The sequence below is a fragment of the Sinocyclocheilus grahami genome, unplaced genomic scaffold (assembly GCF_001515645.1).
Source record: "Sinocyclocheilus grahami isolate Dianchi unplaced genomic scaffold, SAMN03320097.WGS_v1.1 scaffold426.1, whole genome shotgun sequence".
Taxonomy (NCBI): domain Eukaryota; kingdom Metazoa; phylum Chordata; class Actinopteri; order Cypriniformes; family Cyprinidae; genus Sinocyclocheilus; species Sinocyclocheilus grahami.
The window spans coordinates 616,613-640,655 of NW_015505605.1; the positions used below are offsets into that span (position 1 = coordinate 616,613).

The 24,043-nt window shown below is 36.6% G+C and overlaps 1 protein-coding gene across 1 annotated transcript in view; it reads right to left on the minus strand.

Annotated features, from left to right (window-relative positions):
* The window catches only part of cntn3a.1 (contactin 3a, tandem duplicate 1), a 91,611-nt gene extending 68,705 nt beyond the window's left edge, over positions 1–22,906 (minus strand). Inside the window, exons 1-4 of the mRNA XM_016233155.1 lie at positions 22,598–22,906; positions 14,542–14,681; positions 5,538–5,670; positions 1,247–1,422 (exon numbers count right to left, since the gene is read on the minus strand). Coding sequence (XP_016088641.1) covers positions 1,247–1,422; positions 5,538–5,670; positions 14,542–14,596 — 364 coding nt within the window. The 5' untranslated portion in view covers positions 14,597–14,681; positions 22,598–22,906. The remainder of the gene's footprint in view (positions 1–1,246; positions 1,423–5,537; positions 5,671–14,541; positions 14,682–22,597) is intronic.
* Positions 22,907–24,043: the final 1,137 nt, after the last annotated feature.

Genomic DNA, 24,043 nt, shown 5'->3' on the forward strand with positions numbered 1-24,043 from the left:
AGTCTCTTAAATTGACATAATATGTTATACTAAGAGTGAGACACCTAGAGAAAGGTCTCAGATCAGCCTCCCCTGATGCATTACAGGCACTGGGCAATTGGAGAGTGGTCAGTTTGGAAGCCACAGCAGGTTAGGTCCAGGTAATTGAGAGAAAACATTGATAACACATAAAGCTTAAGGACCTGCATGAGTTCCACCTTTACGCCACAGAACCCAGAGCTGTTGTAAAGATCACACTGGGCCTGACAGCAGGAAACAGGTTCCTGAACTCAGACTCACATCCATCACAGGGCATAATTTCTGCAGATGAACCAGCAAGCATCAAATAGATAAGCACCAAGCTCACCTTGCCACCAGAGATCCAGCAGACATCACACATAGAAAACTGGTAAATGAGGCCCATGAAATAGTAGTTTCAGCAGCCCTGTAAGATCTCAAAAGTCTATGAATATGACCTGGATCATAATATCTCACAATAACCAAAGAGCCTGGATGCTTAAAATTCAAATATAATCTTATATCATTTCTAATTTACAGTTTAATCTGGAACTACACTACCATTCAAAAGTATGGGTCTCTAAGATGCTTTTAAAAATACTTTTTGAAAGAAGTATCTTATGCTCACCATAGCTGCACTTATTGTCTATGGTAATGTTTTAAAATGTAAAACAGATTAGATTAGATTATTTAAAAAATGTAAGGTAGATTAGCATTTATACTAAAAGTCCAGTGTAGTTACATGCATTTTGATTACTTCTAAATGTAGTTTGAGCACACAATGTTTCGAAACTGTTTAGAAAGTTGTATAAATGCAGAAAAATATGTTTAGTTTTCATAAATGGTTATTTTTTTTATCTCAGAAGACCAAGGGACAGCGATTCCTCATGATATGATCTTTTACCATAAGTGCAAATGCAGAGCAAATGCTTTGTAATTCTAGAAATACAAACCCCAAGTTTATGGTTCATTTGAGTCATCATTAATGAGTCGTTTTTATGTGATATGGATCATCTGCTCTCTGCAGTGCTGTTCGCAATATTAACTCAGACTACATTCAGTGCCAATGCTTTATCTACTGTACCCACTTTAAAATACAAGTTCACAAAGGTATAATGAAAATCCACTAAAACCACATCAAATTATGTGGAAAAGACTAACCAAGCATCACTGATCTCAAGTTTGAGTCTATAGACCCTCATACTTTCAAGTGCTCGAGTTTTTGAGAAGAGAAATTACTTAGACTCACAAGCAATGTAAAGACTAGCTTCTCTGCTCAGAATGGTCCCGAAAGAGTTGGAGGCCAGACATTGGTAAATACCAGCATCCTCTTCCTTACTGAGCTGGCTGATTCGAAGGTTTCCTCCTGAGATGCTGTATCGAGAGCCAACTTGAGGGTAAATGAAGCTGTCGTTCATTTTCCACCTATGTAACACAGAGGGAAGTTAGCAGAGAGTGAATGGTTTGGAGTACTTGAAGATATTATTCTCTTCATTCAAAGTAAAATATAGTGAGATATATGTTTGTTATTTGTAATATACTGTATATTGGACTTTCCACATATATAATACAAAATAAGACCTGAACCTTGAAAAAACAATGGTTAGGGAAAGGCAATTCTGACTGTCCATCTGACATGTCCATCTCCAGTGCTGTTAAACTAAAAGTAAAACTACTATAATTGAAAAAAATAAAATAATAATAATAAAATAAAATATTAGGTGAAAAACTTTAACTGAAATAAAATAACTAAGTTGAGGTTGAAGTATAAAACTACTAAAACTAAAAATGAAAACTGAAAATATAAAAATATATTAAAATTATTAATACATATTATAATAGTAAACAATGCTAAAATAACACTCTACCTCAAGTCCAATTAATAAGAATAATACATAAGAATGATTTAATTCTCTTTTTTATCATTTATTATACTTTTTCATAATTAACATTATTCAAACATGAACAACATACTTAATAAAATACACATCATTTTGATCTTTTTTAAAATAATGCCAAAGTGCTGAGAATGGACATACAGTGCCACAAGACAAAACACTAGCAACAGCAAAGGATGTTAAGTAGAAAGACAGGACTTTTACAACAGATCGATGGCCCGGACCAGTCACCCCAAGACATCTGAAACCAAAAAACCCCAGAGACGCCCATAAGTTCAGATCCCCTGCTACAAAAGCCTCGTCTTTACGTCATCACACAACTAATCAATACAGTCAGATAACGTAATCACTGCCTTACCTCATTATTAAATCGTAATCACTGAAAAAAAACAGACCTCTCTGTCAATGTGGCATACAAATGAGAATAAATGAGTCTGCTGTGTGAATCCCACAGCAAATAAGGGCCATTTTAATTGACAGACTGGAGAAAACAGAGAAGGGCACTATAGTGGCCATTTGGTTTTGATGTGGACAAAGACATGATCCACATCAATTACCTGTCTGATTATATGCACAATAGAAATCAATACAATGCACAAAAAACTGAAGATACCATGATGTCACATTTTCCTCCCACACACTAAAGGCCACGTCTATGACCTTTCCATATTGATAGAAATCTGTACCGTGCTGCACAAGTTAATGCATGGGACTTGGGAGAGATATATTTGCATGAACAGCCCACTGTTTGCTCTGCCTGTCACTCAAATTCAATGATGCTCTTTAAGAAAAAAAAAATAAAAATAGGCTGGTTCACTGGAAGGGAATTTTTTCAGGGACTATATGCTGTAGACAAACAGTATATTATTCTGAATACATTAAGTATGTTTTCCAGTCTCCTGAGGAGGGCAAACAGTGCAGTTAGAAACATTCCACTCTTTTCACTTCCATTCAAATGCTGAAAAAATATTCAGTTTTACAAATGTATCAGCTGAAAAGAATTATAAAATTCAAGGGCAGACTGTTTGAAATTGTCTAGCTTTTTAACTTGTACACTTACATTTTCATTTTTTTTTTTTCTTTTTTTTATTCATTGTAGACAGATGTCAGAGCTTTAAACTAGTGGAGAAAAATAGACATTTTAAATGTTTTTCTGTTAAGATAAAAATATTTAAACTTTAAGAAATGCTTGTGACGAGGTCGGAAAATAATGTAAGTTTTGTGTTATTTAAACATATTTTTATATACACTACGGTTCAAATGTTTGGGGTCAGTAAGACAATATGTTTTTAAATGTTACATAAAGAAGTCTCAAGGCTGCATTTATTTGATTGACAATACCGCAAAAACAGTAGGCTAATACTGTGTAATATTACTAGCATTTACATTAACTGCTTTCTACTTGTATTCTATTCTTGTAATCAAAGCTGAATTTTCAGCTTCATTACTCCAGTCTTCAGTGTCACGACATGATCCTTCAGAAATCATTCTAATATACTGATTTGTTGCTCAAGAAATTTCTTATTATTATCAATGTTCAAAACAGGAAATGGTGATATATATATTTTTTAAAGTCTATGAAGAATATAAATTCAAAAGAACAGTATGTATTTGCAATAGAAATCCATTACAACACTAAAGGGGTCATTTGACGCTGCTAAAAAAAGAACATTATTTTGTGTATTTGGTGTAATGAAATGTGTTTATGCGGTTTAAGGTTCAAAAAACACATTATTTTCCACATACTGTAAATTATTGTTTCTCCTCTGTGCCCCGCCTTTCTGAAACGCGTAGATTTTTACAAAGCTCATCGGTCTGAAAAGTGTGGTGTGCTCTGATTGGCCAGCTATCCAGTGCGTTGTTATTGGCCGAATACCTCAAGCGTGTGACGGAAATGTTACGCCCCTCACCATACCGTGATGCCATGTCCCGGCGCGACGAGACAAAACCAGTAAAACCCATTATAAACGAGGAATTCGTTGCATCCAGTGGGTTATAATCGTTGCATCCACTGATTATAATGACTTATACTGTCTTTTTACGCGTTGCGTATCGTGCTGCGTCAACATAAAACCATGTCTGCATTTGTGATCGGAGAAACGACAAACAACTAGCACTGCTCTACACTGCTCAAAACTCGCGTTTGAATCATCAGTGGCAAATCCTTTAAATATGAAAACGTACGTAAGTCAGCATTATTTGTCAGAACACCGGCATTGTATGATACTCTCCCAGGAAACAGCCCTCGTCCTCCGTAAAATGCATTGCACACATCTGAATATTTGGGTTAAACTGTTCTGGAACTGTGTTGTAAATACAACTTAACCACTGATTTCTAGTTGTGTCCTCTTTTGGAAGGCCAAACAAAGTAGTTTCGCTTTCACAACGAAACACAGCGTGTCCACGCCATGGCGGCGGCAACAATACTACAGCGAGAATCAAAGTTACGCCTTCTTTCTTTGCATGAACATTTGGGCGGTGTTATGCAAATCTTCCCACACAGTGACATAGACATGTGGGGGCGTGTTAGAACGAGCCGTTTTAGGGGGCGTGGCAGAGTCTTAACTTTGATAAAGAATATCTCTTTGGGTTTGAGACTTTAGTCTTTGCAACTTTAGGGATCTTATCTATGCACGAACAGCTTGTAACCCTCCAAAGAGAAAGGAAAACTTGAAATCGCATCATATGACCCCTTTAAACGTTTCTTACTGCCCCAAACGTTTGAATAAAAACTAAATATATAGGTTACATTTGTGGTCATTGAGGAGACTCTGACACCTTGTTTAACATCCAAAATGTTCTTTGATACATATATACTGCAGTTAAAATAAAATGAAATTCTATTAAATTCACAGATATCAGAAATCAAGCACGAGAACAAGAGGGAGTCAAAGAAAGAGTGCAGCCATGGCAGAGAAGTGGCTGAAGAAAACAGCTTTTCAAAGAGAAATGAAATCCAGTTAGATTTAGCATGGGTCTCCCACAAAAATAAATAAATAAAACAGAAAGGCCAAACCAGCTGAGACTAGTTCAGATTGGTTTTGACTCAAGATGAGTCTGTTGTGTATTAATATGTATTTTTTAAGTAAGAAAAATAGTATTATTGAATTCTGTAAATGTGTGACTTTTGACCTCTCTTCCCATTGGTTGGGGGTGGGATATATAAAAAGGGCGATGCACCGAGAGCGGGAGTGAGGATGGAGAAAGAAATGTGATCATATGTGAACTGTTCTGATTGTAAGAATTTCTTTTAGTTAATCAGTAAAAATAAAAGTGCACCAATTCAAAGAACATCGTTATTGTATGGTCTTTTGGCAAATACATAACAGAGTAAAATCAAGAACTGCAGTGACAATATAAAGGGCTCTCGGTAATGGCAGCAATGGAGAGCTTCACTCTTTGATAAATTAATGTGTCCTTGGCGGCTTGAAAAAGAGTTCCCTTCATGTTAGAAATACCCAACATGTGCTGAGAGCTCAGGAAAACTTCCAAGGTCCTTACACTCGAACTCGAGCTTAGATTGAACAGGTTAATCAGGTAATATGGATTGTCTATTTGTCTTTGCCACTGACAAAAAAAAAGATCAAATAAAGCTTGTATTGGCTTTTTGATACCAAAATCTATGGTACACTGGGATCTCACCTGTAGGACGGGGACGGATGTCCCTGGGCTTCACAGCTGAAGGTGACCTCCCGGCTGGGCTCATTAAGATGGAGAGGGAATACAATACTTCCCGGCTGTTTGGTGAACACTGGCCTCAGAGGACCGCTGCCTTCTAAAGGTGAGGAGCAGGAAAAGAACAGAAATACATTGTTAGTCAATGCTAAGTTTAGCTTAGTGCGCTTTTTAGAGCAAAGCTGTTGTGAAAGGTATCCATCTGTTCACTGGATGAAAGCCTAGCTGTCATTCAATAGCTGTCAAGTGGGTTGAGTAAATTTGGCGCAACCAAAGAAACCTTAAAAACACTTGAGATTATTGTTGGCAGGATCTTAGCTACGCTACACGTCCAAGATGCTAATATCACAAATCCCAAAAGAGCACACGTATGTTAAAATACTAAACTTTTGAGCTTAGATATTGTTCTGAGAAAGTGAATTTCTACACATAGGCTAGCTTACTGTGTACTGCTACCATGTTGTGCTATGTTTGCAATTCATAAATCTAGTCAGAGAAAAAACAAGAGCTTATTCAATTTTCAAGAAACACATGGTGACCCACTAAGCTCACTAATGCGATTTCCTCAAACCAAAGACACTAACTTGCAGGAAAGTAGCTTAATTGTGTGTATCATGTAAACACTTAAAAGCCTAGAAATTTTGTGGTTTATTATTCTCCGTAATTACATGTTGATGGTTAGCGCAAACCACTTATCCTGTCTTATAAAGCACAAATGGCCTTCAGCAAAATGAGACATCCACCCAACAATGAGCAGGACAGAGAGATTTTATGTGAGAGTGAATGCAATTTGCATAATCTAAAACTCATTGTGTGCCGATTAACACACCATAGAGCCTAATGTTACTGCATTGTGTCCAAAATACCAAAAAACATCTGCATGTTTTGTTTTAAAAAACTGTGATGTGCAGAATGTTGGGGTACTCAAATGACACTGAACTGAAACTACCCTGCATGTCTTTCTGTATCTGCCTTATTGACCTTTCAAACATGTTATGCAAAGAAATTAGTTAATTTAGTTTTTCATGCTATTAAAATAACCAGTGTAGTTTTGATTTTCTAGTGTTTAAACAGCAATAAACTAATTTATAAACTGTTCTGCGCCTTTGTCTGTGTAGCCAGAATATGACATGCTGTTTCCCCAAACCCTTTTTTGTATTTTACGGTATGTATTTTATTAATAAATTAATACATATTTTTTATAATAATTTTATCAATCATATATTTATTAATCAATTTTATGTATTAATTGTTACATCAAGAGCAATAATTAAAAATGATAATTTTAGTCAAATATTCTGCTTCACCTTTGCAGTGTAAAGGTGCCAAGTACTGTTTTTAACCTACATTTAGGGGACTCTTTTGAGAGGAAACCATCCTCTTGAGAAATTAGTTCATGTTAAGCACACACTGCTGGTTGTTTATTTACCTTGTGCAGATATCAAGTTCCAGAGGGGTGCAAACTGAATTAATGCATCTGAAAAATCGGAACAAACTGTTTTTTTTTCATGCCAGAAATGCTAAATTGGTCTACCTAGTGTTCAATTAGCATCTCACTAATGCAGGAGAGGTGGAGTTCATTGTGATTCTGGGTGATAATAGAGCACAGAAGAGCTCTCAGTGGAGGTGTTTGAAATCTATTGAATGGGGAATACTCTGCACCAGGGCTAATTTCAATCTCACTGTCAACAAGGGCTTTAACTCTTAAATGCAACTGGAAACATGAGACGATGTAAAGACGTGAGTGAGAGCAAATGATAAAGTGATACTTCACAACCATAATATTGACTCAGATTTCCCATTAGCTACCACAGTGCTTTCCATTGTTTAGCTGATCCATATTTCCAAAAGCCCGGCCTCCTCACATTGTCAACTTTTTTATGATTTTATTTTTATACTAAAATGTGGTGACTGTGGTGATGCTATTGCAAAAAAAGTGTAAACAAAACTTGGTTTTCGCGAGGCTAGCATATTCTCACCGGATCTTACGCTACAACTACGTCCTGCATCATCCGCTGGAATGCCACTCACTCAACAGTTAGCACAAGCTAAAGATTACGGTTTATTAAGTTTTAAAATATGGATACAAATACATTGATTCGCTTCAGAAGGCCTTTATTAACCTACTGAGCCAAGTGGAGCACTATTTATGATGGATGGATGCACTTTTTTGGGCTTCAAAATTTCCACCACCATTCACTGCCATTATAAAGCCTGGAAGAGCCAGGACATTTTTTAATATAACTCCGATTGCATTCACCTGAAAGAAGAAAGTCATATACACCTAGAATGGCTAGTGGGTGAGTAAATCATGGGGTAATTTTCATTTTTGGTTGAACTACCCCTTTAATATCATTAATGCGGTAATCTTCAAGCAGCACAAAAATACACTTTTTCATTGATCAGTGAGTCAACAGCAAGAGCTGCCATACGTCTGTCATTTTTTCTTAAGAAAAAACTCAGGATTTTCTTAAGAAAATATTTGAGAACTTCTTAGAATATGTTTAATTTTGTAAAATTTTTCAGGACAATTTTCCTGAATTTGCTCTCAAGATTTGCTCTCAAGATAGTCTCAAGACAGACTATTTTTTATAATTAAAACATTAAAAGATCATGTTAAATCATTTGTACATAATTAATATTGAAGGTGAAAGCCGATCCAGCGATCAACAGCACGAAGTTGATGTATTTCCTCAGCGACCAGCACGGATCAGCTCCAGGCATGACAAAGTGGATATCGTCCTCTTTTGGAAGACCAAACAAAGTAGTTTCGCTTTCACAACGAAACACACAGCGCCTTCACGACATGTCGGGGGTGGCAAAAACAATATTACAGTGAGAATAAAAGTTCCGCCTTCTTTCTTTGCGTGAACATTTGGGCTACGTTATGCAAATCTTCCCACATAGTGAGGTAGATATGTGGGGGCGTGTTAGAAAGAGCCATTTTCGATAGGCGTGGTTGACTCTTAACTTTTATTAAGAATATCTCTTTGGATTTTAGACTTTAGTCTTTGCAACTTTACAGATCTTCTTCATGCACCAAGAGCTTGTAACACTCTAAAGAGAAAGGAAAAATTGAAATGGCATCATATGACCCCTTTAAGGCTCTAAGTCATTTAATGACGTCATAACTTCCCACCACCCCACTACTTTTTAAACTGAAGAGGGATTACTAGATATATTGTGTTCCACGTGTTTCTGCCAAAAACTTCTTATGCAATCTTATGATGCAGATGGACATGAAAGTCAGTCCGCTGAGATGTTATCAAAGGCTAAAACACATTAATTATCAAGTGACTCACCCATGCTAAACAAAGAGCGCTCTCATAATCAAGGCTCTGGAACACGTCAAATGGGGGCGTCAGTATTGACACTGCACTAAAGCATCTGTCTGTATCCGATCAAGCTGTTCAAAAGCAACATGAACAATTTCCCACAGAACAGCTAAATGAGATATCCATACCCAACATCTGGTACCAAAAGACATGAGGTGTATGTAAATGAAGACAGGGGCAAGAAATATTTCAAAACTTCAGGTTGAGCTCTGAGCTGATGCAAACCTGAGAAATGCAGCCAAGAGTGAATTTCTATCATGCGAGGAATTAATGCCGCAATTAAGGTTCATATTTGCCAGAGGACAAGAGGACAGAACTGTCTATTTCAGAAACACCATGTAATTACAAGCTTTGGTGATGCTGCAAATATTACAAGATGTTATTAAAATATTGATGGGGAGTAATCTGAAACTGTGTCATCGCCTGCGGGTTTGACGTTATATTGTGAGGATTCTGCTGAGGGCTTTACTGGTGCTGTGATTTCTGACAACAGACCACAGCTGTCCAAAGAAACACACAGTTGCTGAGACATTATCTATCCCTGTTCAGCACAGAATACTAACAAGAGGTTTACAACACAAAAGCCCACCTTGGTGGAAAGGGAGGTCATTATGAAGGAAGTTGGAGAAAGCAGGTCTCTCTCTCTCTTTCTCTCTACCTGAGGGGAGAATTTATATGGCAGCGCAGCCCCCCTGGAGCAGCACCGGAGCTGGAGGGAAAAGCCAAGGAGCAATTTGGAGGCCCAAATAACAACTAATCTCAAATTCAATACCATCTGACAAGCCGATGAATTCGGCCAGCTTACCTCAGCATGAATATCCAGAAAACAGACAGGGCGCACAGAGCGAGGGAGGGAGGGAAGGGGTTTAGGTGTTCGTGTGCCCTCCAATCCATTTGATTCTGATTCAAGTCTTTTATTCATCAAATGAAAAAGCCAATCTTAGTAAGTTAAAATACACATCTGCACTCACCCACACAAACAAATGCACACACACAACGAGCCCTGAAGATCTGAGAACCGTGAATTTAAGGAATTAAGCGTGGCATATTCAGTTGCTGACTGTAACAAACTTGCAGAAAGTTACACAATAATGAAATATATTGCAATGGATCAATTATGCTGTGTATTTATGTGTATTTAAACGTGTATTTAAGAATTTGACCTTTGTCTTGTCCCTGAAAGACAAACAATGTATCAACTGTGTCATTTAATGATTGTTTAAAGACCCATGTCAAAAAGAAGTGCGCTTAACTGTACTGACTGTGCAGTTCTAGCGTACTTCAAATCTTAAAAGTATTTTTGTAATGTATTTGCAGATAATATATTAATGGGGTCATATGATGCGATTTCAAGTATTTCTTACTTTTTGGAGTGTTACAAGCTGTTCGTGAATAGACAAGATCCCTAAAGTTGCAAAGACTGAAGTCTCAAACCCAAAGAGATATTCTTTATAAAAGTTAAGACTGGTCCACGCCCTCCTAAAACGCCTAGTTTAAACACGCCCCCACATGTCTATGTCACGATGTGGGAAGATTTGCATAACGCTGCCCAAATGTTCACGCAAAGAAAGAAGGCGTAACTTTATTGTTGCTGTCACCACTGCCACCATGTTCTGAAGACGCTGTGTGTTTCGTTGCGAAAGCGAAAATACTTTGTTTGGCCTTCCAAAAGAGGACACGACTAGAAATCAGTGGTTAAGTTGTCGTTACAACACTGTTCCAGAACAGTTCAACCCAAATATTCAGATGTGTGCAGCACATTTTATGGAGGACTGTTTCCTGATCCTGGGAGAGTAGACTACAATGGCGGCTGTTCTGACTCACAGCCTGTAAGTACGTTTTCATATTTAAAGGATTTGCCACTGACGATTCAAACACGAGTTTTGAGCAGTGTAGAGTAGCGCTTGTTGTTTGTCCTTTTTCCGATCACAAATGCAGACATGGTTTTATGTTTATGTGGTGCGATACGCAACGCAACACGTAAAAAGACATTATAATCCGTAATTATGTGCCCACTGGATGCAACAAATGCCTCGTTGAATATTTTTGTCTCGTCGCTCCGGGACACGGCATCACAGTATAGTAAGGGGCGTAACATTTCCGTCACACGCTTGAGGAATTAGGCCAATCACAATGCACTGGATAGCTGGCCAATCAGATCTCACCTTGTTTTTCAGACCGATGAGCTTTGTAAAAATCGACGCGTTTCAGAAAGGCGGGGCATCGAGGAGAAACAATAATGTACAGTACGTGGAAAATAATGTATTTTTTTAACCTTAAACCGCATAAACACATTTCATTACACCAAATACACAACATAATGTTCTTTTTAGCAACATCATATGACCCCTTTAATTAAACAAAAGGCCTCTTAAGTGTATTTAGAGTTCACTTTCCTGAAGTATACTTTTAAAAAGTGCGCTTTGTAATAATGCCAAATTAAGTTTAAATGTAAAGTAAATTTTTAATCTTTGTTTTAATATTATTTTGCCGTTCTTTAAAGAATTACACGTATTTTGATGTGTTGACTAACATACAAAACAATAATAATTAATAAACTGTAGCGTGTTATTTGACATTACATTTAAAGTTAATAATTTTAACTTTAGCATTACAAATGTATACTTGCTGTACAAACATAAATTTAAATGCATGACATACAAGTTTAGATAGAAAATATTTAAAGTATATTTTAGTTTACCATAAATGCTGGTCAGCACTACACTTATGTTTCAAAGACAATACAAATAATTATGAGATTTCATACAAGAATGCATTTATTCCCAAGACCTACGTAAGTGAAATCACTCTAAAGTTTGTATGATTGCATTTAATATAAATTTTAACTTTTTAATTTAACTGAACTAACTTAACTGAAATATTACAGTCAGTATACTTTTTTTCAAAGCACTTTTTTTTCAAAATAAGTACACTTTATAAATTAATGTTAAAGTGTACATTTTCTTATGGTCCAATGTTGTCTAATATATACATTTTACAGGTCTCACTATTATTTTAATTTGTGAGAGCATTGCCATATGTTTTTATGTCACGTTGAGCTGTGGTGCCCATGTGTTCACAGGTTCAAAATGAGATTTCCCTTCATCGCACCAGTGTCTTCCTCTTTGATATATCTGCTCCCAGATGAAAATTAATAAGAGGGAATAAGCTTCCCAAAATGGTAAATATCATACAGCATCTAATTGGCAGCTAGTGAGAAACAAACCATATGTTTTGCATTTAAACTGATTTAATCAGGACTACGGATATGTTAGTGCTTTTCTCTGATTGTGCTGTTTGCGTTTTGTGCCTCTACTTCTCAATCAAAGCACATTTAATCAAGCACAATTATATCCTTGCGTCCATTATGTTCTACCACAGTTACAATTACCTGATGCCATATGCTCAAAAGATAGAAATTAACGCAAACTCTTTAACTGGTGTAATTATTCACAGGTTTTTAGTCAAGTTTTGAAGAGACAAAGCAAATGAATGCAGTTAGTGGCCATTTAGCATGTCTATTTTCACATCTAGATGTAATTTCTTTTATTTATTTCAAGAGTGTATCGAGTGCTGGCAATTAAATCACACAGGTATCCAATAATAATTTCTAGTTTGCTGTTATGAATATCATTACCATTTCACAATGCTGTAAGATTTAGCAGTATCAATTAAACATTAACGGTTATTTTGAAATCATGAACACCACTGGTAGAATTCTCTCTGAATAGATTTAATAATAAAAAACTATTTATTTATATATATAATTATAGTAGATGCGCTATACTTTTATTATTTGGAAAGTGACCAATAATTTTTTACCAATATTTTATACGTAGATAGATTTCCCCTCTCTACACTGTTTCTCAAGCGCATTCTCTCATCACCACCACTGCTACATGAATATGACGTATCACGTATCAAGTCAGAAGGCACTTAAGTTAATTTATGATTTGCTGTCTGTTTGAACCAAAAAAATAAAAGCTAACTTTTTGCATAGCATCATATTTTTTTCCATTTCATTGTATTGCGTTGAATCACATTGTGTTGAATCGAATCGAATTTGGATCACACTGCATTGTAATAGGGGTGAATCGTATTGCATCACATTGGTAGCTGCTTTATATGTATCTTGAATGTATCGTATCGTTGTCTATGCATTGAGATGCATATTGCATCGGCCTCAGTTATGGAGATGCACATTCCTAGTATATACTACTTATTGTTTAAATAAGGAAGACTGAGGCTAGTTGTCACAAGAGCTATAGCTTAGTAACCAAAAGGTTTTCAATCAAACATCCAATTACATAAATGCATGTTTTCTCTAGCGGTGGGTATGTTTTTCAAACCTAGTTCAAAGCTCCAATGTTCTAAGATTTATGCTTCAGCTGTTGTGTAAACACAATAAAACCACACTTTGCCTAAATTCAGACAAGTAAACTTTAAAATGAAAGTAAATATATTGTGTTAGATGTTATGTGTGATTTATATGCAATACATTAATAACAATATCTTTGTTTTATTAATATTTTAATAAAAAAAAATTTGTGCATAACTGATTACTTTTCATTTAGCAAAAAAAGCCAATAAAGCAGGTTCCCATTATGACGTATTAACCCAAATATAAAAGTGTAACAACATGCCCTGCTTTTGGGTCAACAAGTCTGGCTACAATGTTTATATTGAGCTGAACCTTTTTCCTGAATAATTCTACAACATAACAACCCGGTAGCGGAGAGAAGAGTGCTTTCGAAAATCACACACAGCGGGAGTGAAGATCATGTAAAAGAGTATACAGCCCTTTTTAAATCAAAGACTTAAAATTAAGTCTGACCCTCCCAGTGACTGAAAGACAATGTAACTGCTTCATCAAAAAGAGATCAATAAAGGGGCTTTTGTGCTTCCACTTGGCTAAATGAGAACATAAATTGTGTTCTCCAATAAAATAATGGCTGGTAGATTCATTTGCACATTAACCTTTTCATGTCTCTCAGATGGCTGGTTAAATTGCATATTATCACATCTTTTCTCCAACTTTGACACAAAGCAAGGTGGTCTTTAAATCAAGAAGTCTGCTGCCATGGTATAATGAGTATAGGAGGCATACAGTTCAGTGACAACGAAAATATGTCAAATGTACATTCTACAAAAGATGGATGAGTATAAAGCCTAAGCATCAAATCCCATAATTCCAGACAGAAATAAAGTATTGCCAAGGAGTATAGTCATATTGGCACTTTTTCATCACTGCCATAAATGCAAAAGCACCTATTCTCCAGTCTTTTTCCTGTTAAAGCACAATGACCTGCACTACCAAGAAAACAACACCACTTTCAATTAATAACCATGTCATCTTGACCACTTTATATTTATGTAATATACATTATTGAATATAAACTACCACCCCATGGCCTGACTATCGCTCATATTATGTCTTTGCTCACCTCATCGCTGTGCCCATCCGGAAGAGTTGGATGGCCTTAGCATTCACAAACAAAGTGAAACCTTTAATTGGTTCCAGAAGATATGAGTCATCCCTGAATGGGAGGTCTGCCCTTAATAGTAAATGACAAGGACAAATGTATGCCATAGAAACAGACAGGAAAGTCTATAGAAGAGGTTATTAGGATGCTTACCTGAAAGGCATCCCATGAATAAATGCAGCACCAGCAGTTTCCATGACAACCCCATTTTAAATATTGGAGGTCAGTGAGAGCTCACATTCAATTGAGGGTAAATAGAATGCCGTCTTTGTCCAGACTTGATCCTCTGTGCCCTGAAATCAAAAGACAAGATGAGAAGAGTTAGAAAGAGTTCGCCAGACTAAAGCAGTCATGTTCAGCAAAATTATCTTGCTGTGTGTCATGTAAATGAATTTGTTTCTTTATGAAATCAGATTTTAAAAGATCACTTGCTCAGTAATGGATCCTCTGCAGTGAATGGGTGCCGTCAGAATGAGAGTCCAAACAGCTGATGAAAACATCGCAATAATTCACACAACTGCAACAATTAACATCTTGTGAAGGCAAAAGTTGCATGTTTATAAGAAACAAATCGATCATTAAGGTGTTTTTACAGTAATGTGTATTAACTGCCAGAATATGAGTCCATAATCCATAATAACGCTTCCTCCAGTGAAAAGGTCCATCCATTGTTCTCATATCAAAATACACTGACATATTTTTTTGTTTTAGACTTGTTTTTTCTTGTTCTGTGCATATTTCTCTCCTGATTCAGATGAGACAACTGTTTTCACTTGAGAAAGCATAATATGGATAATATGGATATGGATAGAGGCAGCAAGAGTTTAAAGTTAAAAATGTCTTAATAATAATGGGTTTATTTCTAACAAACATGCAGCTTTTGTCTTCATATGATGTTAATCGATGGACTGGAGTGGTGTGGATTACTTGTGGATTATTGTGGTGTTTTTATCAGCTGTTTGGACCCTAATTCTGACGGCACCCATTCACTGCAGTGGATCCATTGGTGAGCAAGTGATGTAATGCTACATTTCTTAAAATATGTTTCGCTGCATAAACAAACTCCATTTTGGGTGGCCGGAACAGTTAATGTATACAGTGTGAGTAAATCTCCCACAAATTCTAATTTTTGTGCGAACTATTCCTGTAATGTGAAAATAAAATTGAAAAAAAAAAAGTTTTAGTGTTTAGATCAATACCTGTCAAACAGCCCTTGAGAAGTCTAAGCAATGCCTTAGAAATACTTTACTGCAGGTACTGTGAAAAATATTTTTAATCTTCGATCATAAAAAATAAAGCTGATTGACTGTGTGGCATATCTACACTGATAATACGCAAGGCTATAATTAGAGCCTTTACTTAAATAAACCTTTTCTCCCAACACGCAACACACAAAGGCGTTTAGGGTTAAGAACTTGACTCAAGGTACAAATCTTCTTATGCCATTCTCTGGCCTTCACAGCTATATCATCTGGAGGGGAGACTTCAGGTAACTAGCGCTCACACATCTGGTCTAACACAAAATTACTCAAGCACTCACTCAGTGAGTTCACAAGTATTTCCTCTTTTCTGTACCCTATATTCTTTGAAAATGAAACTAAAATGAAGTTTATAAATCAGATTATGTCAGTACAATAGCAAAATTGCAAGAGTGATATTGAACAGCTCTGCAAACAAGAAGTTAATAGAGTGCTGCAGTGGTGATGTACAGTATTTTTGTAGGCCAACCTCAAAGTTAGCATCACACCGGTTCCCCTTGACAAAAACCCAATAGGATTTTTTTCTTCAGGGTTACTGCAGACAATAAGCTCTGTGACCATCAAATGTTTGTGATTTTTAAACAATTAGTTTATCATGATAATCTTCACAAATGAACACAAGTTAGATGAGTCTACCTGTTCATTGTAAGGACGTTTAATGTCTCCGACAACCTCTGTAGTCCAATTTAGCTTATTTCAAGACAGGTAAAAAAAAAAAAAGATTTCATGTAGAATGTGAAATATCTTGAATGTGTGTTAACCACAGACCTAATTTCAGGCATTTAACCAAAAGCCTATTAAAAAAAACTTAGACTTCAGGATGATGGAACCAAAGATGCTGAAAGACTATTATTTTTATTTTTATTATTATTATTATAATTATAATTTTTTTTGCCTACAAAATACGTAATTCCTGCAGCACTCTATATCAAGTACTTATGATAATATTACCGGCTGTTTTGTTTCATTTTGTTCTGCCAGCAAAATAGTTCCAAAAGCAGAATAAACTTTGCATGTTGATATGGCCATGAATGCAGACACTCGGAGAGATGCAGTGAACAATTCCAATAGAGATATTGCTTGTATACATCAGTTCAGTGAACAGTTACTGTAATGTGTAACATAATACAAGGTAAGCACATTTTAGAGACAGCATTGCTAGTTACACTGTGTTCTTTGCTCTGCCAACATAAATATTTCCAAATGAAGTCAGCGTTGAAACAATCTGCTGCAAACAATGTTTACTTCCTGAAAGAATGAGCATCTTTAAACAAATACTTGAGTGAGTGATTCAATGATTCCCTCATACTTTTCCGTTCTTGAATTAATCACACCCTGTGCCCTTATATAGTGCACATTTTGATTGCCATTTGCAGTGGCGTCCAATACTGTAGTCGACATTATCTATAGTGAACTCATTTAATCCTACAATGCACCTCAATAATGTGTGTATGTACACTCAACAACAAGCAACTCGAGAATACATGCACATAGTATCATAGCAACTGATGCTTGAGTGAGTGAATTACCACGTCATGCCACGTCATGCCACGTCATTACCACGTCATTAACTCATGAATTACCACGTCATGCCAGATGATGGCATCTGCAGCACTTCTAGCACTCTCAGTGTCCGAATTTCCTCACAGGTTTTATTTACTCAGTGAGTGAACTATATTTTAGTAGAGGAATGTAGGGAATATTGAGGGTAACGATGAGGGTGTATGTGACAATTTTGGATACAGTCATACTGTTCTGAATTAATTGTTTAAGTGGATGATTCAAAGACTCACTCATAAAGACATGTGACACAGTCACTTGTCACCACCTACTGGTGCAGCAATGTAATTTACAGAAAGAGTCTAAAAATCCCAGAAATAATGCACATGATCTTGAACATGTCAACTACAGAGTAAAAAAAAGGAAAAGTCCTAGTTCGTGTGACTTTTACAGTTCACTTACACAAAATTTCCTGACTTTTAAAGTGAATACAGTGACACATGAACATTGCAAGAAAAAATCTTGATCACCGGATATGATCCATACCATGTATGGTATATTAAAGAAATAGTTCATGCAAAAATGAAAATTCTGTCATTAATTACCCTCACGTTTTTTCAAACCCGTAAGACCTTTGGTTCTTCTTCAGAACACAAATTAAGTTATTTTGATGAAATCCGAGAGCTTTCTGACCCTCCATAGACAGAAACGCAACTACCACATTTAAGTCCCACAAAGGTAGTAAAGACATTGTTAAAATAGTGTTGCATCAGTGGTTGAACAGTAATTTTATGAAGCTACGAGAATACTTTTTGTGTGCAAAGGAACCAAAAAATAATGACTTTATTCAATAATTTCTTCTCTTCTATGTCAGTCTTTGAGGCACATTAACGACAGCGCTATGAGTCGATGCATGCGTGTGCATTTCTCTGCTTGCAAACAAAGTGCAGCACATCCAGGTTCTACATCAGAACGCCAGCTCCTGATGTGACACATGCGTTGTGGTACTCCCATGAATGCCCAGCAGAGACTGAGCCGGAAGAGAAGAAATTAATAAAGTCGTTATGCAGGGTCAGAAAGCACTCGGATTTCATCAAAAATATCTTAATTCGTGTTCTGAAAATGGACAACGGTTTTACGTGTTTGGAATGACCAATAATTAATGACATAATTGTCATTTTTGGGTGAACTATCCCTTTAAATATTGTGGATGAGTCGTAAACGTCACATGACAGAAACATATCAGCGCTTTTGGGACTTTGCCTCCCCAATCAAATTCAAGGACCGCAATACAACATTAACATTAATATGTTGTAAAAATGAAAACAGTTTGGGTGTACTCTGTTAATCCTTTGAACACTGTTTTGCAAGCTCTCTAATTTTATGTGACATTTTATTAGGTTGCGTTATCCATGGCATAATTTCGAAAAGAATATTCTTGATTAGCTTTGGTACCATATGGTAACATTACTATTTATTTTTCTGTGCAATTGGTAATAAGGGCTGAAAATGACCATGTTCAATGGGGCTTCACCTCACAATGGTCATCCAATAAGCAGGTACTTTATGCAGAACAACAAATTTGAATTTATTGCACATACAAAAATCAAATGCTTAAATGCACACCAATTGCAGACCTGTTAGCAGGGACTGAAATGAAGGGCATATTAAAACTAGTATCTAGACAACAATTGTCATGATAATGACACATCTTTACCTAACCGAGTGAAGACTTTTGGCAGGACGCAAATAAAACATCCTTCATCTGTCACATCCAAAGATGTTAAAAACTCCTTGAGAATATTAGCCATTAGCATTGCTATTCATCTTAGACAGTTGAAAATCATATGCTGCTAATTTTTTATTTTTTTTGCTGGAATACTTGGCTACTTTTCAGTGACAAATCTGTGGACACAAAACAAGAAAAACTATCATTAACCATCTATTTTGTATCCACATGAAATCAATAAATGGCGCTAACATATACCTAGAAAATTACAGCATAACTATCACACGCCTCTGTAAAAACTTGTCTATACTATCAGCACTCATGCATGCAATTGGCCCTTTAAATGTTTGCTTTGTTTGTGTGATTGGCAGTTCATCCATTATGGCTTGTGGATGCACTTCAAAGCTGTGAACATAACATGCAATATATGTCTCGCTGTAATGCTGCGGACCGAGCGCTCACAGCCAACATTCTGAGCTGAAAATGAGCCCACAGAGAATTACTTTGTCCTTTAAATTATGCTTGATGCCATAATAAAAGCCAAAATATGGCATGTTTTATGCTTTAGAAATGGGATCTGTCTGGAATATTTGCAGACATTCACATTTGCACTGCAATCGGACAAAAGAAAGCAAGAATAAGGCACAGAACTCCTATTCGTACACCACAAAAACACGTCTAAGAGCAAGACTCCGGAAAGCATGCAGTGTGTGGCTTTAAAGGAAGTGCCGACGTGAGCTTGACCTTGGTTCTACCTCTGTCTAGAAATCCATCAATTTTTCAATGAAGTCTGTATTAATAGAATCTCCACTCTGCTGTTCATAGGATTCACACGAAATGTACAGTACGTGTGCTCTCTTCTTTTTAAACATAAATGAGATAGACACACACTCTTCCCAGATCTGGCTCGATCGTGGGTAGAAAGTAACACTCTAAATATTTTATCTGGTTCCCTTGACTTCACTTGATCCACCAACACCATCTTTGAGTTTCTCTGTAAACCCAAGCATGATTTCACCTATAGGCAACTGGTCCCTTTAGAGTGAAAAAAGAACTGTGGCGTTGTTAAAACCTCAGCTGACATGAACATTTGAGAGTAGCAGTTGACAACACGGTCGAGGAGCGTGTAAAAATTCTCCAGCTGGCATTGTGCACTCAAATTGAACTCAAATCTAGAGGGTGTGAATGAAAAATTAATGTTCAGCATCCAAAAGAGTCAAGAAACCACAGTTACAAGATTTATCTAGCTGGATATGACTGAATTTTGAATGAAGCACCACAGAGAATCTGCTGGTTTGCATTCACACTTCTATTCATATTATACCACTGTCTCCCGTATAATGGACGTCTATAGGTTAAGTTTGCAAGGAAACTTGGCCCGTAGACTTCCATTGTAAGTTTATATGCATCAGTAAATCATTTTTTGCTTGTTTTTACCAACATAGGGATAAACTGAAATGATTTTCGACAGCATCTGTGGCACAGGACCCCGAATATTCATTTATTCTCTCTCTTTAATGACAGAGGTGTGCACTCAGACTGAAACTATTCATGCAGTTTCTGACAAAAACTGTATTATTTGGCTGTGAAATTGGTGGTGCAGAGATTTGAAGCAAGCATCCAGCAGGTATGGCACATCTCACACCTCAGCCTCGACCTGCTGCATATAAACATCAGCTCTCTGTGACTCAACAAGCAATGCTGGGAGAAGGGGAAAATGTAATATGTCACAGAAGACAAGCCTTCCTCCCTGTCTCTTCCCCCTTGTCTTGCATCAACACAGAGGTGTGTGCAAACAATCTGGCTTCCCTAATGATGCTTTGAGAAATCATCCAGTGTTTTGTGTTCTCTGACAAGCCAGCAGAGTGCAGCAAAAACTGTCTCTACTTCTAGTGCAAAGTATTGCTATGTATGAATGAGTGCTCATTTTTATTCTGGAATGTATTCTTTCTACAAAACAATGCCTGAATTTAACCATACTCTGCCTAATGCTGTATATCAAGTTTTGAGAAAATAACACCAAACATGTGAGATGTAGAGATTCTAATTATATGAAGATTGTGATTACTCAGATCAAAATTACTCCGGTTTAACATATAAAACCATGTAATGACACTTTTTTTTTGTAAAAAAGAAGAAATAAGATGCATTGTCTTATTTGATTGCTAGGCTGGATTTAATGTCTGTCATTAACTATAACCCTCAATAACTATGGGAGAGAGGTACACAAACTGGATGAGGCATTATGAAAGATTTAAATCAAGCCCATTGTCAAGAGAAATACAACTTTCATATGAGAGAGTCTTCTTGTGAAATAAATCTATTCCAAAAACCTCTAATCAAATGGTGCATGAGGTTTGACCATGAGTAAAGTCAGTTTGCAAACACTAAAAAACATCAATCAATCAATCAATCAATCAATACTGCTTCAAACATGGTTGCAGTTATTTAAATCACATCATTAAAAGGAGGGTTCCTCTCAACCCAAGTCTCTAGTGGCATCATAAATATGTAATGACACTTTTTTTTTGTAAAAAAGAAGAAATAAGATGCATTGTCTTATTTGATTGCTAGGCTGGATTTAATGTCTGTCATTAACTATAACCCTCAATAACTATGGGAGAGAGGTACACAAACTGGATGAGGCATTATGAAAGATTTAAATCAAGCCCATTGTCAAGAGAAATACAACTTTCATATGAGAGAGTCTTCTTGTGAAATAAATCTATTCCAAAAACCTCTAATCAAATGGTGCATGAGGTTTGACCATGAGTAAAGTTTGCAAACACTAAAAAACATCAATCAATCAATCAATCAATCAATCAATACTGCTTCAAACATGGTTGCAGTTATTTAAATCACATCATTAAAAGGAGGGTTCCTCTCAACCCAAGTCTCTAGTGGCATCATAAACACAAGTGGAATAGTAATTTGGCAGGCAGGGTACATTTTTAATGATATTCCACAAATATATTTTAGTGGTTAGACAGACTGGAACCGATTCCAACCAGTTCTTCCAAGACCTATATTTTATAATTCATTCACAGATGGATAACTGAGAGAGGTCCATAGGCTGCAGCATGGCAGTGTCTGGACAGATGTTAATGATGCTGAGGATCACTGTCCAAAAATGCTTGTAAAAAATGGAGAGTAGAGAATCTAAGAATAGAGAATCTAAGAATGTGGACTAATTATGCAATATTAATGAAATGAAAAGTGGAATGGAGACCGTGATTTTTAATAAAGAATAAAGGTTCCTCAGAGGTCCTCGGTTATGTGGTTCTTTAGAGGTTAAAACAGCTTTTCAGAACAGTATTTTGGTTATGGGTTCTTTATTTTGATGGTTTCCTAAAGAACAGAGAATAAAACTACTTTGTGGAGCTTGGAATGATTTTCCTACTGTATAATTGCATCAGTCTGTAAAACCCTTCTGTTCTAATTGCTACCTTTATTTTAAGACTGGACCCAATTAGGAAAAGGGGTTCACTAACATAAAAAAAACATTCACTAACATAACCACAAAAACTAAAAATATTTATCTATTTTATAATCTGCTTCTGTGAACGATCTACCATAATCGTATAACTCTTATTTCTCACAGCCCATAAAACAACAGACGGCAGAATAACATATCACCTACATATAAAGCGTAATGTGTCTATTCTTCTTCTTTTTAAATAGCCCCAAACTATTAGTGTTGTTCTGTCTCAAACTCGTTTACCTGTTTGACTTCCCACAGTTTTCAGCCTCTTCGCGTCTGCCACTGTAACAGCAGCATCTCTCCAGCCATTCCACAATGCCAGAGACGAGACGAGCGCTCTTCACATGTGCAACTGCCACAGAGGAATGCTTTCCGCTATTTTCTGCCTCCGGAAATCCAAGATACTCCTTAAGAAACACTAAGACGCGCTGGTGATTCCCGGCTGGATTACTGTGCGGCAAACGAGAAGTAAAGCAAACGCGTTACGCATGGAGTATCCTCAGTTCAGCCTCACAGACCGAGGTGAATGCGCGGATCCAGTCCACACTGCGCCACGCGTCAACCGTTCGCGCTCACATCCCCGCTGTGACGCAACACAAACTTCACATCACTTGATCTGCAGTCAGTTCATCAGCACCCATGAAAGAAAACACCGCATCCCGTGGAAAGAGAGTGGGAGGGATATAAAAACTTTTTGAGTCGTAAAAAGTGTTAGAAGATTCATCAATAATGGATTAAACACATGATGGCAGGGTTACAATTTCCTCAGTGTGAGACCTGTGCTGATATGCACATTTCATATTGGGTAAAAGTTGGAAGAAGTGCCTATTAAACTGAGCAGTATTATCCTCCTCTAAAAGGAAAGACATTTAGAAAACCTATTCATTTTAAAGTATCTCATGAATTAATGAGAAAATGAAATATCCCTCAGCATTGGCACAAAACCCACAACTGAAGAACCGGCTCCTTTTCAATTCATGAGTGTAAATTTGAATTGAATTGGCCCACATGAAATTGAAATTAGTATTTTTTTTCCAAGGCTATGCAATAAGACTTAAATAAGTATATTATTAAGTATGCCTATTTATTTCCTGATATGTTGAATAACTAAGCTCAGTCCTGTGAAAACAATCATCACAGCTGTTTATTTAGCTGTATATATACAGGTACATCTAAAAAAATGAGAATATCATGAAAAAGGTCAATATTTTTTGTCACGCATTTCAGAAAGAGAAACCCATACATTATATAGATTCATTAGACGTAGAGTGAAACATTTCAAGCCTTTATTTCTTGACATTTTGATGATTATGGCTTACAGATAATGAAAACCCAAAATTCAGTGTCTCAGAAAATTTGAATATTACATAAGATCAATAAAAAAAAGGATATTTTAAACAGAAATGTCAGGCTTCTTAAAAGTATGTTCATTTCTATGCACTCAATACTTGGTTGGGCCTCCTTTTGCATGAATTACTGCATCAATGCGGTGTAGCATGGAGGCAATCAGCCTGTGGCACTGCTCAGGTGTAATGGAAGCCCAGGTTGCTTTGATAGCGGCCTTCAGGTCATCTGCATTGTCGGGTCTGGTGTCTCTCATCTTCCTCTTGACAATACCCTATAGATTCTCTATGGGGTTCAGGTCAGGCGAGTTTGCTGACCAATCAAGCACAGTAACACCATGGT